Source organism: Homarus americanus, unplaced genomic scaffold, assembly GCF_018991925.1.
Source record: "Homarus americanus isolate GMGI-L3 unplaced genomic scaffold, GMGI_Hamer_2.0 scaffold5831, whole genome shotgun sequence".
In the NCBI taxonomy this organism is placed as follows: Eukaryota; Metazoa; Arthropoda; class Malacostraca; order Decapoda; family Nephropidae; genus Homarus; species Homarus americanus.
The window spans coordinates 2,407,405-2,424,868 of record NW_024719604.1 but is presented as its reverse complement, the minus strand read 5'-3'; the positions used below and the strand labels follow the sequence as shown (position 1 = coordinate 2,424,868).

The 17,464-nt window shown below is 40.4% G+C and overlaps 1 protein-coding gene across 1 annotated transcript; it reads right to left on the bottom strand.

The window, feature by feature from the left end:
* Window positions 1-4,676: 4,676 nt before the first annotated feature.
* Window positions 4,677-16,798, bottom strand: LOC121860143 (glutathione S-transferase kappa 1-like; the record flags this gene model as incomplete). The annotated part of the gene is given in 3 exon segments (XM_042357196.1): window positions 4,677-5,374; window positions 9,913-10,065; window positions 16,670-16,798. Coding segments are annotated over 3 exon segments (426 nt in total), but the record flags the coding sequence as incomplete, so codon positions are not given.
* Window positions 16,799-17,464: the final 666 nt, after the last annotated feature.

Sequence of the window (17,464 nt, the reverse complement as noted above, 5' to 3'; positions counted from 1 at the left end):
CTCTTTCTTCATTGCCCTCTAACCTGGTCATGGGGTGCTGTTTACACAAGTGGCATCCTTAGTCTACCCAGCTGTGATTGTGTACTTAACTATATAGTTGGGGAAGTGAAGGCAGTTGATTGCAATGGCAGCCGTGCTGCTTCCTTCCTTATTAAAAATGGTTTGGTCTACTGTGAACTGTCTGCACTGCCCATAACACCCCATCAGACCTATGGGACCCTAAGTATACTGTACTCATAAGTACTACCGTATTTTTTGGCTTGAAAGATGCACTTTTTATTACAAAAATATACATTGAAAAATTACCATGTGTCTTCCAGGATGCTAGTTGATGAGTTGTAGCGGAGGTTTTTGAAATCAGCCCCTTACAAAGACTGTTACCTCATTACAGTACCTAGCAATTACAAGTATTCTCTATAAAGTACAGTTGTACCCCACTTAACGCGGTCAATAGAACCCAGAGGGTCCCGTGTTAAGTGAAATCCGCGTTAAGTGAACAACAGAACATATGGGATTAATTCCAATAGAAACCGGCCCGACCCCCAAACTCCACTTTTTGAAGGCACATACCTATGTTGTAGTAAAAATAACATCTTAATTTTATGATGGTACATGCACACAATTAATACTTAAGAGAAATAGAGAAATACAGTCGCCAAGTTAATGTCCATTCAAATAATGGACTCAACTCCCTCCCCCTCTCACACACACTGCCGGCTCTTCCCTCTCAGAGAAATTTTTGGGGGAAAACCACTAAATTTTAATAAATAATACCTCAAACTAAAGTTAGGATAATACAATTGACATTGCTGGATTCCTTGTAAGACCAGGAATATTTTGAATATAAATGTCATATATTTTGCACAAAAGATAACATAGTTACCTAGAGAAAAATTTTTATCTAAAATTTGTATGTTTAATGCAAAATATATGATGTTTATATTCAAAATGATCACCAAATTATAAGAATTCCAGCAATGTAAATTATATTCTGACCGGGTAATTTGTATGAATTTTATGAGCTAAAACAAATATCTTCAGTTAATAAAAAAAAAATAATCTTCACGACACTATCTGTCAATCAAAGTACCCCACCTTGCCTCCCCCCCTCTTCCAACCGCGCGGTCAGTCCCAACCCTCCCCCCCACCCCCCACCAATCCTCCCTTCCAGAGTTTTTAACATTTAGTATTAAATAATACCTCAGATTAAAGTTAGGATAATATAATTGACATTGCTGGATTCCTTGTAAGACCAGGAATATTTTGAATATAAATGTCATATATTTTGCACAAAAGATAACATAGTTAATTTGAGAAAAATTTTTATCTAAAATTTGTATGTCTAATGCAAAATATATGATGTTTATATTCAAAATGATCATCAAATTATAAGAATTCCAGCAATGTAAATTATATTCAGACTGGGTAATTTGTATGAATTTTATGAGCTAAAACAAATATCTTCAGTTAATAAAAAAAAAAAATAATTCTTCACGGGGTAACAGATGGTCGGTCGGTCCCTCCCTCCCCCCCACCCCCCCACCAACCGTCCCAAGGAGATGTGTGGGATAACCACTAAATTGTAATAAATAATACCTCAAACTAAAGTTAGGATAATATAATTGACATTGCTGGATTCCTTGTAAGACCAGGAATATTTTGAATATAAATGTCATATATTTTGCACAAAAGATAACATAGTTACTCTGAGAATAATTTTTATCTAAAATTTGTATGTCTAATGCAAAATATATGATGTTTATATTCAAAATGATCACCAAATTATAAGAATTCCAGCAATGTAAATTATATTCTGGCCGGGTAATTTGTATGAATTTTATGAGCTAAAACAGGCAGTCAGGCAGGGTGGCGGGTGGGGCAAATCTAAAAATAGCGTCTCGAGCCGGACACTCACCGGTATATGTGGAAAAAATCCGTGTTAAGTGAAAGTTCAGCTCTGGCGAGGCACCGCGTATATGATAAAACGCGTTAAGTGAAACCGCATTAGGCGGGGTAATACTGTACTATAAAACTATTGATTTAACTAATATTGTTGATATACTGCCAAAAATATGATTATTTACTTATTCAGTAGGTAAAAAATAAACGGCTGCAGCTACACAACCCTTGCTGCTGTGCGGTTTGTTTACTAATGGCAGTGGTGCAGCAGCGCCATCTATTTAGGAATTGCAAAAGAATGTCTGCTGGTCTCAAAGTGCAGGAATGTTTGTTTCTTCAAATGTAGGCTCTCATATTTGGACACCTATTTAGACTGTAAAAACCTTGCAAAATTTAAATCGTCCAAATTTAAATACAACTTCCTGTGGAGAAAATTAATTTGAGTCTGGTACTTTCGATGTTTGGCTAAATTTTGCCTTATTTACCCTACAGTAGGTTCTCAAATTTTGCGAGTTTTTATTTGACGTTTCTTATTTGGAAGAAAAAACTACACAATTTCAAATTTCGACGGCGGAAACTCGAATTTCGACAGGTTTGAGCGACCCACCAACGTCAGACGTGCACAATCATTGTTTATTACTTAATTTCTTTTGATTGAATTAATGTTTGTGCGCAAATGAACAATACAATTCATTAATAAGGCATAGAATATTAAAACACACGAGGAGACGAGACGGCATTGCTTTCATTAATGTTTACAAAACCAGTGACTGAGTGGTTCTACATATAAAACTGAAGAAAATAAGACCTTAGTTGTAGCTGTAGTAAAATTAATTTGGTTGTTTTAAGTAGCTCACCATTAATGGTAAAAAAAAAGTGAGACTGCGTCTATGTAAGTGTGCACATGTGAAAACATATCGTCGTCACTCTACAAATTATCTCCCTCATCTATGGCAGGTGTATCAAGGGGACATAAATATAATATTGCATTTAAACTTGAAGTAGTGCAATATGCCAAAGAACATGGAAACAGGGCAACAGAGAGAAACTTCGGATCACCACCTACTGAGAAGATGATTCGCCAGTAGAGGAAGCAGGAGGAAGAATTAAAAAAAGCGAATAAACAGAAGCATAATCTTCGTACAGTGCCACCAAAATGGCCAGACTTAGAAGAAAACTTGAAAACATGGATATTAGACCAAAGAAACTTGGGTTTGACTTGGGGTGGATGATTTCAAAGGAACTGCTTGTTGGTGTTTTCGCTTCATGAAACGAAATGGCTTAAGTTTGCGAACAACAACAAAGTTAGCTCAGAAAATGCCTGCAGAATACGAAGAGAAAATATTAGGTTTCCATAAATTTATTATTAATGTTAGAAAACAGAGTTGTCCCGAACTCAGTCAAATTGGGAATATGGATGAGGTATCTTTAACCTTTGATGTGCCATCTAATAAAAGTGTAAATGTAAAAGGGATGAAATCTGTGATTGTTAAAACCACTGGACACGAAGACTCACTACACGGTAGTTTTAGCTTGCCGTGCCGACGGGACCAAACTAACGCCTCTGTTAATTTTCAAGAGAAAAACATTACCGAAGGAATAACTGCCAATGGAATTCATGTCATTGTACAACCCAAGGGATGGATGGATGGAGAAGGTGTCAAGGTATGGTTGGATATAGTGTGGTCCAAGCGTCCTGGTGGCCTGCTACCAAAGAATTCACTGCTAGTATGGGATCAGTTTAGTGCTCACAGGACTGAAAACACCAAAAGGCTAGCAAAGGTGCTCAACACACAGCTGGCAGTAATTCCCGGTGTCAGCATTAATAAGCCCTTTAAGAATAACATGAGGGAGCAATGGAATAAATGGACGACTGAGGGGAATCTACACTGGCACTCCGGTTTTGCTTGTACCGAGACACTTGGCCAACGTATGAATTGCCGAGCCTCGAATCACTGTACTGCTCACATTAGCATTTTTTGAAGCTCGGCATACGTTGATAGCACTTTGCAATTTCAGGTCTTTCTCCTCAAGCATACGTTTCATTGCTTCCTCATTACGAGTACCGACAACAATCTGGTCTCTAAGACTATTGTCTATACAAGACTCACAAAAGTCACAGAAATTTGCTATTTCCTTCACAGCACACAGGAAGTCGTCAAATGTTTCACCCGGTTCTTGAACTCTTAAGTAGAAGTCCCTCCGGTCCACGATGATGTTACGCTGTCCCCGAAGATACGCCTCCATCACATTGAGGACAGGCTCCAGCTCTTGTGTCGCCAGCTATATCAATTCCGTAGTAAAGGATTCGAATTCACTCGTCGTCCAGCACAGACATAGGTTCTGCTCGGCTAGGGGCGTGGAGGAGATCTTCGTCAACGTCAAGTACCCCTTAAACTTGTGGAACAGGCATCAAACTCCAGTAGTGAAGCTGAGGAAGACAAGTGCAGGTCGGGTGCAGCGCCGAAGGGAAACTTGGTCTGCCATGGAGCACTGCTGCTGGTGGCGCCATTTGTAGTCGTTGTGCTGTGGTGACTTGGCTCCTGTTGAGAGACCACATGCTCCAGGATGTGGCTCATGCATTCTTCCCTACGCTGGTATTCTTCCTGGGCTTGCTTAGCCATCTCTGCCTGCTGCAACAGGAGTACCGTCAGCTGTTCCAGTTGCTTCTACATCTTGAATACGTAGAAACAAGCCACTTATAGACGAGCACTGGATCCTACTCACTGCGCCATGTTCAAGTTCTACTTGGTTACTGACGACTCAATGAAACAGTCTTCACAGATGCAGTTTACTGGGAGAGGTCTGTACAGTGGTGCAGCAGGAAACAATCTGTCTCACAGGATAATACACATGAGCACGAAACCTCGTGCTATGTCATCCAACTATTCAGACATCCAACTTCATTCACACCGCTAGGTGACAGCACTAGTGCACACGTCACTCACGCCAGTAGAAGACAGCACTCGTGCACACGCTCATTTACTCCATACAGTGGTTCACTCGCTCAGCTCGTTTGCATTATAAACACCACCCACCAGGTACTTACAATGATACAAATGACTTCTGACACTATAAAATGATTCTAACAACAGAGCATTCCACCACAAATAAGTGTGTACACTCACCCACCTCTCCCTTGCCTGAAAAATATTTGTTCACCAGGATGTAAAAAACAAAATTCATGCAGTGATTATAAAAATGTTTGTAATTATTTTTAGAATTATACATTTAAATGAATAAACATTTTTATAATTTCAATTTGATATTAATCACTCTTGCGGTGTTATCATTATGTACCTGTACAGGTAATCCTCAAAATAACAGATTTTCATAACTTTGGGTGAGGTGCATCAGGTTGTGGTCCCAACCATTTCTCTCCAATCTCTTGAGCCAGGACAGGGAATCGATCAGAACCAAAGAAAAGCATTGGTTCTCCTCCAGTGTGGGCCACTATAGTTGGTGATCCAAATGCCTGAGAAGAAAATATCTTGTGCTATGATAAAGGGTAACTGTATTCACCCCAAACAGACATTAACATGATCACAGGGACAAAGAAATATTGCTGGATTCTGTTCATATCACTTTAAGGCTTCATACGAAATACTCTCTCTTGGGATATACTGCGGGATGAGAAGGTAAATATTAAACACAAAGGACAGTATCGTTACAACATAGCTTTAACCTTTAGGCCCCGGGTGACGTTCCAGAACGTCTGACCAGCGCGCCCCGCCCATTTTCCTGTAAATTTTTATTACTATTTTATTTATATTTTTTATTATTTTTGGAAATGTTGATTTTTTCTCAATTTATCCCCGCGGGGAGGGGGGGGGGTACTGTTAGCAGCACCCAAACCCGGGGCTTAAGGGTAAATAATTTGCAACAAGATTACTTATTCAAGAATGATTTGCTCCACTGCTCACTTGGCTTGAAACACTACAAACTCAAAAGACTTGAGAATAATAACAAAAAATAAAATATATAATAAACTACTGTTCTACAGGGGCAGATCCACGAACATCAAAAGGAAGGGAGGTCCAAGAAGTTGGGGGTGGGGTAACATGGTGAGCACAGTGAGCCCAGCCAGGAGAGCTCTGTAAGCCCCCCCCCCCCAGAATTTTTTTTCTCTTTAAATCTGACCAATATATCATGGGCATTTTCAGGCCATTTTGAAGCCATGTGCACTTGATATTAAGAGATATTCTGAGGTCAATAGTAATTACATTTTACTATACAAAAATACCTGAGTACAATACTGTACTGTACTGCATTAAAGAAAAACAATTATTCAAATTTTCTAATGAAAAAGGGGGTGTCTGGACCCCAGGACCCCTACAATAAAAGATCACAAAAAGTGACAGTTTGACCATATCACACATATAGCCTCAAGTTAAGATTCTTCCTAAACCCTGTAATTCTCCATCACTGTAGCTGTTAAGGATCATAAACTTAAAAAAAAAAAAAAAAAAAGATCTTAAGTTGTTTCTTAAACTAAGTCAGCTGCTTCATGGATGCAGGGAACCAATTATACAATCTGGGTGCTGTGTAGGTAAAGGATCGGGCAGCAACAGAACATTCCTGTACTGCTCCAGGCTCCTCAGGGCATGAAGGATCACCACTACTACACAAAATAACTTCAGAATGTTTTGTTATGACCCTTGGCCTCTTAGGATGTAACAATGTACAAATTCAACTTCTCTTTGTATTATAGGTCCAAGGAATAGATCCCACCAAAATCATCACCTCATTACTATGGGGTATATTAAATTCGTGAAGTAGATTTAGTTACAGAATTTATATTAACAAACAAACAATAAAACAAATATATCAGTTATGTACAAAACTAAACAAATACAAACTAAAACCTCTTGTACGTAAACGGGAAAGGGTCGCGGAAAGGGGAAGTGATTGCTGCCCGTATCATCATTGGGTATGACTTTGCTTGGGAGATTGGTACCCCCACATCCCCTGAGCAACGCTCTTGTGCATTATGCAGAAGACCCGACAGCAGCACCCTTATTCACTACCTGCGCACATCATGGTCATCCTTAGTATCTCTTCAATTCATATTACGCTGCATAACATTAAAATCCACGCGGTTATGGAGTCTCACAGAAAACGGTAGAAAACGGGAAACTTTCGAAAGGGATAACTCACCGGCTGTATGTTGTTTTATACGAATTGTACCAATGTACGGCCATATAATATTAAGAGTATGTACTGATAGTATTAAGGAGAACTCAAGGTATCTGTATGATGATTGGGAAGTCCAATTGATACAGACTAGTGTACTATAAGGGATAAGTGTAGATCGTGTTTGAAGGTCATACTATTTACATCTGTGAACGATTAGTGAACATAGCTACCGCAGGTATCAGATGAAAATATAAGAGAACAATGATCTGGAAAAAGGATAAATGTATCAGACCTATGTGAAGTGTTGGAAGTGATCCAGAAACTATACTTCAAAGAAAATATCTTGTACAGGTAGTTCTGCTATAACGCGATAATTTGTTCTTGTAAAATATCGTGTTATAGAAAATCGCGTAATAGAACAGGGCTTATGGAGAAAATAGGGTTAGGTGCAGATTACTCGAAATCGAAAAAATTTAGTAGTTAGCCTAACACAAAGGATAGCACAGTCTAAATAAATGTTACATTCATATCTAATAATGAAATCATACAGTAAATGTAACACTTTACCTTGAAAAATATGAATGTAACTTGATGGGGGAAAAGGGTGCATCAAGCTGGGTTATAGCAGAGGGAATTCTATCATGAGATGTGTAGTAAGCAAAAATCGATTGCGTTAAACGTGCGTTAGAGCAAATTCGCGTTATCAAAACACGCGTTATAGCAGAACTCACTGTATGCCTCAGTGTGAGCTTAGTACACCTCGTTATCTCATGTGATGAATAACCAGACAATGCAATGATCAGAGAATCTTATGAATGTGTTCAACGATTGCAACGTGTGAGGGGAGGATCCCTAGATACAGATTGAAGTGGAGATACCCACGTCAAGAAACCACAAACCAAGGCTTTTCTTTGTTTGTTGACGCCCATTCTGCCCCGGGTTACAGTTATGAGTTAATGATATAGCCCAATTAATTTCCCCAAAAATGAGCAATCCAGACTCTTACTTTAGTATGTAATTTAGAATTAAGATATGTAATTATAAGGCATAAAGTCACAATAGATGAGAAAGTGTATATGTGAGAACCAGAATAATGTCAATGTGAAAATTAAAGTTTGGAAACTGTAGGCCTAGTTCAGGGTGAGACGCCACGCCATAGTATTAGTCGGGCGTCTCTTCTCACCCATGCAGGTCAGTACCCTAATGCTCGTAGCACCCCATCGTACTGGTAGAGGCCTATCTAGCAGTTGTAATAGTGTGTGGTGATATAAAAGCCCCTCAGGCATTATTATCAGTCGGGCGTCTCTTCTCGCCCACGCAGGTGTACGCCGAGAGTGTAGGTAAAGTCCCCAGTGATTCGGTGGAATGCACGGCCCAGCCAACATCGCCCTACTGTGAGGCATCCACGTGTTACTGTGGGGAACGCTGTTGGTCACCCTGCAACCTCCTTTAAGGCCCCTGGACATCCCACATATCAACATCCAGGAGAGAAGACAATGACTATCTTTTATGAGATGCTTCTCGGTCACCACTTAAGCGACCCCATGATACCGGACGCTGGAATAGTCCTGGTATGAGTACCTGGGAAGTGTCCCATCTACCTAGCAAGAGTAGAGCATGAGCAGGGTACCTATCATGTGTACCTGGATAATACTGAGGAGTTCCAGACTTGTAGGTGTGGAGTGTACCTGATATGTGGTGCTATGTAAATGTTGGTGCTATTTGATGTTTGTGGGTGATATGGTAAGAAATGATGACCGAGGTAAGGAGGTCAATGATTTGTTGTGAAAAATTAAGATTTTAATTAGTTCATTTGGAGAAGGTCGTGTATTGGTGTGAAGTGTAATGACCCTAATAGTGGTTATTTTGATGAAGGTCAACTATTTTTGTATTGTGACTGAATGCAATATTTTTTTATTAGGAAATAAATTGGGTAGATCCTGAGTGATGTTTCATTCTTCCTTCCACTTTTGATGTGGTAAATGAAAAACATTCATCAGTGCCTGGCTTGCTCTGCCAGCTACCTAAACAAGCTACATTCTGTCCAGGGGGTCTGGTGGCAGTGACCTTAAAATTAAGAGTAAATTTAAGTTATCCCCTTAGGATTAGTGACCCCAGAATGGGCAGTATAATAAGTGGCTGGAAGAAGTTTAAGGGGCTGTTACCTTTACTGATAGAGAGGACCTTGTATTCATGTGAAAGATGTATGAAACCATCATGAGAAATGTGATGTTGTATGGCATTGAAACAAGGGCAGTTAAAGAGTATACAGACATAGGCTTGATCAAGCTGAAATGAGAATGGTGAGATGGATGTGTAAAGTGACATTGAAAGACCGGAAAACCAGTTCAGAACTAAGAGGGCAGCTGAGGTTTGAATGTAGTGTATTGGCAAGATATTGCATACAGGCAGAGAGAGAAGGTTCAGTGCTGTGGAGAGACTGGAGAAGACCAACTGGGTCAAGAGAAGAATGGTTTTGACTGTAGAGGGGGAGAGAACTAGGGACAGTCCAAGAATGGCATAGGAAGAGGTTGTAGAAAATGACCCAAGAGATAAGCACCTGATGAGAGAGGCTACAAGAGACCATGGCAGCATGTACAGTAGAGCTGCCATCACGTAATCCCAGCCATCGCTTGCAAGTGTGAAAGAAGATGACAACAAAACAATGATGATGATGATATTTATATGAAGAGAAATCCTTATGCAACATGAAATTGAATTCTGAATAAGGACCTGGACAGACAAAACAATATGCTTTCCCTCAAACAAGCAGTGAACTTTAAAAACAAAAAAAAATAAATTAAAAGAAATAAAAATAATTACAAATCCTAATACACATACAGGACTGATCAGTTAGAGAACTCTATGAATGCTTACCCCATGTAGGATGGCTTCATCAGTGTATGTTCTCAGGCGATCTTTTGTAATCTGCTGTGTCATATGTTGTTGGACATTTGTCAATTGCTTCTCTGTCAGACCTGCAGTCTGCCCAGCTCGTGCTAATACTTCTGGTGCTGTAAAATCTTCATCCTGTGTAATATATCATCCATAAATAATGTGATATGACATCTTCTTTTAGTTAGAGAATTATTCAATTTCAGATGTTGGCAACACAAACAAAAAAATTTTCTCAACAAAAAACATAAGTAGAGCTGGGATTTGGAATCCAATAATTAACCCTCTCAGCCTCGAGCCGAATGAGCTATACTTTTAAATAACTCAAAACTATTCTGTGAAACAGACTGAACTATAGATGCCATTTGACAGACGTAGTTTTCTTTGTGTGGGGCTTATCACCTTTCCCAAGACGGTCTTGGTCATTGTGTGCATGGCAGTGCAGCATGAAGCCAGTGTGGCTCTGGCCATTAGAGCAAGAGGATGGTGCCCTGCTAGGCCCTTTAATTATTCCATGAGTTTGTTAGTTATATTATTTTTCCTTATACCACAATATTCTACAAACTTTGTTCTTTATTTTGGTATATAATACATATTAGTGAGCACCATAGTACAAGGAAAATGTGAATGGAAATCGAGATGTTACTAAACATTTTCCTACTTTTTCAATGTGTGCTCGAATAAAGTGGCTTAAATTTCAATATTTTTTAATTTTTTAAGGTTACACACAATTTTATGCTAGAATAGACCCCATTACAATAAATAAAAAAAATCTATGGCAGACTTGGCAACCTCACCCAATAAGGTTATCCTTATGCAGTTAAAAACACAACCAATATCACAGATCCAAACAAAAACAAACTATACAACCTCTTATGGATGCTGCATGGAATGTCAGGACCCTTCTGGATACTGGCACAAATGAGAGTCCTGAAAGAAGAACTGCCCTTGTGACAAAAGAGCTGGTTAGGTATAACAACGACATAGCAGCCATCAGTGAGTCGCGGCTCCCAGACGAGGGCCAACTCTACAGAACAGCTATACCTTCTTCTGGAAGGATAAGCCGGCTGTGGAGAGAAACAGCATTTATGTAGTTGGATTTGTCATCCACCAATGCATCCTACACAGGCTAACTGAAATGCCTATAGGGATAAACGAGCACCTCATGATGCTCCAAGTCCCACTGAATCACTCATGCCATGCCTTTTTCATCAGTGCATACGCCCCAACACTGGTTGCAGAGGAAGATATCAAGGAGGCCTTTTATGCCGACCTCGACAGAGTGCTAACCTCTATCCTTAGAGAAGACGAGGTAGTGCTCCTTGGTGACTTCCATGCAAGAGTTGGCAGGGAACCAAAGGGAGAAATGGACTAGGCAAGTGTAATCCCAACGGCCTACTCCTCCTCAGCAAGTGTGCTGCTCACAACCTCACTATCACCAATACCTTGTTTAGGCAGGCCGACAAGTTCAAGGGTTCGTGACAACACCCATGATCCAAATACTGGCATCTTATTGACTACATCATTGTCAAAGAAAGAGATCGCCGAGATGTCCTCATCACCTGTGCCATGCGTGGCTCCGACCACTGTGACATTGATCATCGACTTGTCTGAGCCAAGCTCTCACTTCACGTCGCCCCCAAAACGGCGAAGGCAGCAAGCTTCCAGAAGAGGTTTTAACACTAAGCGTCAGAGGGATCCAGCGGTAGCACCTGCTTTCAGAGAGCACCTCGAACACGGGCAGATAAGCAACCTGACAACAAACAACCCAATTCCCAGTGCCGAATGGGATACTCTCGACACTGTCATGACGAAAACACTGCAGAGACCCTCGGCCAGATCAAAAGAATACACCAGGACTAATTTGATAAAAAATAACCTGGCAATCAATGTACTGTACTCGTCTAAAATAAACGTGCTGCTTTAAAGATGCCTCCATTGTCAATATTTATAAGAACAAGGGAGACTGGTCAGACTGTGGCAACTACCGCGGGATCTCTCTGTAGCTGGCAAGATTATTGCCCGAGTCCTTCTAAACAGATGTCTTCCTGAGGCGGAAAACTTCCTCCCAGAATTTCAAAGTGGTTTTAGACCATCACGTGGCACCACTAACATGATCTTTGCTGTCCGCCAGATACGTGTGTGCAGCCTCCACATGTGCTTGAATGTTGAAGGCGCTCTTGGGTCCTGCTGTGGCCACTTTAGTCACCTCAAAACTCACCAACCTAGGTGACATCTAATAACTCATATCATTTTACCAAAGCTGGATGATCAAGTCCTTTTCGATTCCAGTGACGCTTAAGTAGTAATATTAGTAGTAGTAGTAGTAGTAGTAGTAGATGGCGTCATGCCATGGTGTGTGCAAGAAAGGGCCTGATGTGGTGTAATGAATTCCCTCACAGATGAATTGTTATAGCGAGGGCCTGATGTGGTGTAATAATTCCCTCACAGATGTATGAGGGCCTGATGTGGTGTGTAGTAATTCATACAGATGGTGTTATGAGGGGCCTGATGTGATTGTAGTAATTCCCTCACAGATGGTGTTATGAGGGGGCCTGATGTGGTGTAGTAATTCCTTCACAGATGGTGTTATGAGGGGCCTGATGTGGTGTAGTAATTCCCTCACAGATGGTGTTATGAGGGGCCTGATGTGGTGTAGTAATTCCCTCACAGATGGTGTTATGAGGGGCCTGATGCGGTGTAGTAATTGCCTCACTGATGGTGTTATGAGGGACCTCACGTGGTGTAGCAATTCCCTCACAGATGGTGGTATGAGGGGCCTGATGTGGTGTAGTAATTCCCTCACAGATGGTGTTATGAGGACCTCACGTGTTGTAGTAATTCCCTCACAGATGGTGTTATGAGGGGCCTCACGTGTTGTAGTAATTCCCTCACAGATGGTGTTATGAGGGACCTCACGTGGTGTAGTAATTCCCTCACAGATGGTGTATGAGGGGCCTGATGTGGTGTAGTAATTCCCTCACAGATGGTGTTATGAGGGGCCTGATGTGGTGTAGTAATTCCCTCACAGATGGTGTTATGAGGGGCCTGATGTGGTGTAGTAATTCCCTCACAGATGGTGTTATGAGGGCCTGATGTGGTGTAGTAATTCCCTCACAGATGGTGTTATGAGGGGCCTGATGTGGTGTAGTAATTCCCTCACAGATGGTGTTATGAGGGGCCTGATGTGTTGTAGTAATTCCCTCACAGATGGTGTTATGAGGGACCTCACGTGGTGTAGTAATTCCCTCACAGATGGTGTTATGAGGGGCCTTATGTGGTGTAGTAATTCCCTCACAGATGGTGTATGAGGGGCCTGATGTGGTGTAGTAATTCCCTCACAGATGGTGTTATGAGGGGCCTGATGTGGTGTAGTAATTCCCTCACTGATGGTGTTATGAGAGACCTCACATGATGCTGTAGCAACTCATTCACTACGTTGTGTCGTAGCATCATGGGGACACCGCGTGGTCTGGTGTCACAGGACCTCACTCACTCAAGTGAGTGAGGTGTGGTCCCAGGCCTCCCTATCGTGGACGGATTAACACATAGCTAGTGTTGTTGAGTCTCAGGGGCAGTTATTACTGGGTACCTGGGACCTCACTGTGTGAAGGTTAGCATGGGTACGACTCAGCTGTTACTGCCGAGTTGTTTTTCACTGACTTAAGCACTGTTCACCACTATTCAATACTGGTTCCATTCTTTTCCTAAATGAAATAGTAACTTCTGGCGAGAACTTGTTGATATTCTGGTGGGGAGGAGGGGTTCAGGGGAGGGAGTTGGTATGGGTCAACATAACAGTTGACCTGGCTGCTGCCAGAGCAGAGCCAAGCACGTCTTGACCCTTCGGTGGTCAAGGATGAAGTGTGTGTGTGTGTGTGAGCTACAGTCTATTTATGTACAGTATAGCCTGGTTTTACGCGGATATTTTTTATGCAGCACCTGTCAGAAGAGATAATTTTTATTTACACTATAAATTCCATCATGTACGCGGCAAGTAGCAGGGTGAGGTGCTCGGCACTGACGTCAGACTCGCGCTGGTGACGTCGCAGACTGTGATTGGGCCACATATCCTTACCACCCACGCATCCCCTCCGCCACACGCTGTGATTGGTCTAGGCATCCTTGCCACCCCCGCTCTCCGCCGCCGCGTCAGTCTCACGTCTCCGCATATATTCACTCGTGCCCAGGAACCAGTGATTTTTTTCTTTCTACACAATGGCTTCCGCTGGACCCCCACCACATAAGAGAGAGTTCTGAACTACCTGGCCCAAGCCAAAAAAATGTGAGTCTGGAGGTATTTAGGTGTAGGAACAAAGTAAGTACTGTATCATCATCAACGTATCTTTTGAAAATATTACACATATTAGGAACATCTTCTGTATAAAGGAGGACCTTCTGTGTCTTGGGATTGTGAAACATCTCCTAGCAGTAGGCAATACTGTACTGTACTATCTGAAAGCTGGACTTCTGTTATTTACTGGTGTTGGTTTTCATAAAACCTGCTAATGTTTATTTGGTATCTTCTAATTCCTTTTCAATGAGATAAAAATTGAAAATTTCAATATCCTGCATGAAAAGTCCATTAAAAGTATCTCGTATGCACAGCTAAAGTATTATTCATGCAGTAAGAAAAAAATCTGGTACATATACAGTAAAATGTTTTCTTCATCTCTCAAAACCGGAAAAATCCCCCATCCCCGGAATTTTCGGGGAACCAGGAAAATTTTCTCGGAATTATCCAAAAAATGTGCCTCTCGGAAAATTGAACCCAAACCTGAAATTTTCCGGAGAAATGCAGTTTTGGGAATGATTTAATGAGAAAATTTAAATTCTGGCTATTGGAGAGTTCCAGTTAAGAGCAATTCCAGCTAACGGAGATAATACTATACTGTAGTTTGTGTGTGTCACACACACTCATACATATACTGTAAATTATAAGAAGCTAGACAATTAATTTCAGAAAAACCAGATACTGAAAAACAATATTGTACAAGCATATTAGCTTTTATCTTTAAAAACATAATGAAATACATTACTGTACATTATTACCAAATTTACCTGCTTGTACAATATGATATACAGTAAGCCCTCACTTAACGTCGTGGTTACGTTCTCGAAAAACACAACGTTAACACAATCAATTTTCCCTATAAGAAATAGATGAAATACGCTATGTTCCCCAGCCTTCCTTTGCCCCATAAAATACATTACATGTACAGAAATTCAATGGAATTTTCAATAGAAAATAGTACCTGTATATATTATACATCCAAAAAGATAAATAAACTACAGGTACATCATTTTGTATTGTGCTCACTGATGGGCGGAGGTGGAGTGAGTGTGTGGTGGGTTTAAAACCTCTATTTTTGAAGCAAGATGAATGGTCTTGTGTTGCTTCTTCACATCACTAGCATCAGTAACACTTGATGGGCGCTTGGAAGCCATTTTGAATGGTTACAGTACAGTATTTAGAGCAAAAACACTGAAGCAGGCACGTAGACTGTGGAAGCCTAACAAAGACTGGGGACGCTGTGATGCTCTGCGAGAGAGTGTAGCGCGCCAAGATGGGAAAGAGTGATGCGCCATACAAAGTAGCCTGTGACGACGTTATAACAAATCGGTCGGGATGTTGTCGGAATCATGGGTATCTAAAGAGAAGCGACGTTATAATGAAACAGCGTTGTCGGGGTCAACGTTAAACGAGGACTTACTGTACGTACCAACATGCCAAGTTATAAATAATTTACCTATTATAGGTTCAAATAAAGGTGAAGTGTGTAAAACTCAGCTGCGAGGATGTAATGACTGCTACTCACAGATGGCAACACAAATTTTTTTTGCAATCAACTCATAGTTAAAGGGAGTTTTGTGACCTTTACGGTATTAATTATACAGTCTATTGATAATAATTACTCCCAAAACAAGATCTTCACAATGCTTGCTATATAGTGGTAATAATTACACAAAAATGCAATCTTCACAAGGTTGCAGCAAAAGGATTAAAATACTGTACATACAGTATTATGAAAGTCATTTTTTTAAGTTGTGATTCTTTTTATATGTTTTCATTCTTGTAGGTGGCAGTCACAAACTTTGGCAATTATAACAAACTCTAATATATAATACACCCATCCACTGAAATCAGTACTGCAGTTCAATAATTAAGGACCAAACACTGAAAGAAGAGCAAATTTTGCTGCCAATCAGCCAAATTTGTGTTCTTACAGTAGTCTCCAAAATGGTATTCTATTCTTTGTGTAACGATGATATATGTTAACCTGGTGTGTACTGGGTCCTCTCTGTGATGAATAAAATCATCTGGCAAGAGCCAAATAAAATATTAAAAGTGGTCCCAGTAGTGAAGGGGTTAAGTTTCATGTAAATATTTGTATTGATACAAGAGCTATGATCCAAACAGGAAAAAGTTTACTGACACCCAGATGGACAGACCCATTTTAAGGCTATGCATGGTCAACCAAGTCTACAAACAAAGATTTACACTACTGTAGCTCCAATTGCAATTTGCAATGTATACTATAATTGCTTCAGTGATCTTGCTACACTGCAGTATATAATCTGCCACGTACATGTATGGTTTAATATCTATTATTACTCAGCCCATGTTGTTTTATCTATTTCTTTATCATTATGCTTGAGTAGCCAAACTTCAACCACCTCAAGATATGTTACGGTTTACAAATAACTTGTCAATGTCTTATCTTATTATTTTCTTCACCTTATTCCAAACCTCCATCCACAAGGCTCGACTAACACCTTCCAAATGGTCTGGGTACAAGAGGTCAATGGCTGTCAAGAAGCGACAGGGAAGAATTGATCCCTTCACCATAATTAACTCGTAAGCATTCTGAAAATAAAACAGAATGATCATTAATTAATTTCATCCTTCACCGAGTTTGTCAGTAACAAATAACACAAAAGGGGTTAATACAGTTACAGGTACACCATATGTATCTTATTTAACTCAAGTACTTGGTCAATTTAAGCCAATCCCATGTGAAACACCCGGGAAAATAACAAGAAAAAATTATTTAACTTTCTCGTTTCATTCCTTTATACCTAATCAAGATCCAGCATGGCCCGAGAGTTCATTCTCTGCAATGAAATGCTTCTGCATACTGTACTACAAGTTAAACAGTACAGGCAGCCCTGCCTTAATGGAATCTCTGATTACGGAATTCCGCCCTTACGGAATTTTGGTAAATAAATTTAAAAACAAAAAACAAATTTTTGCTGAATTTTTACCAAAATTGTAAAACTAATTGTGTGGATTCTCTGTTGTAGCCACAAGGCAGCTGCCGTCCCACAACAACAACAACGGATTCAGTCTGATTGAATCTCCAGCATGATGTTCAGCTGTGCTTCTCTTTTCTGGACTGTATTACAGGTACGTGTACTGTGTACTTTTATTCAAGATGGGTGGAAAGAGGCTTGAACAGAGGGAGACGTTGAGTTATATCACCATAACATAGGGCCTGGTTACCTCCACTGTTGAAGCAATCTGTGATAACAA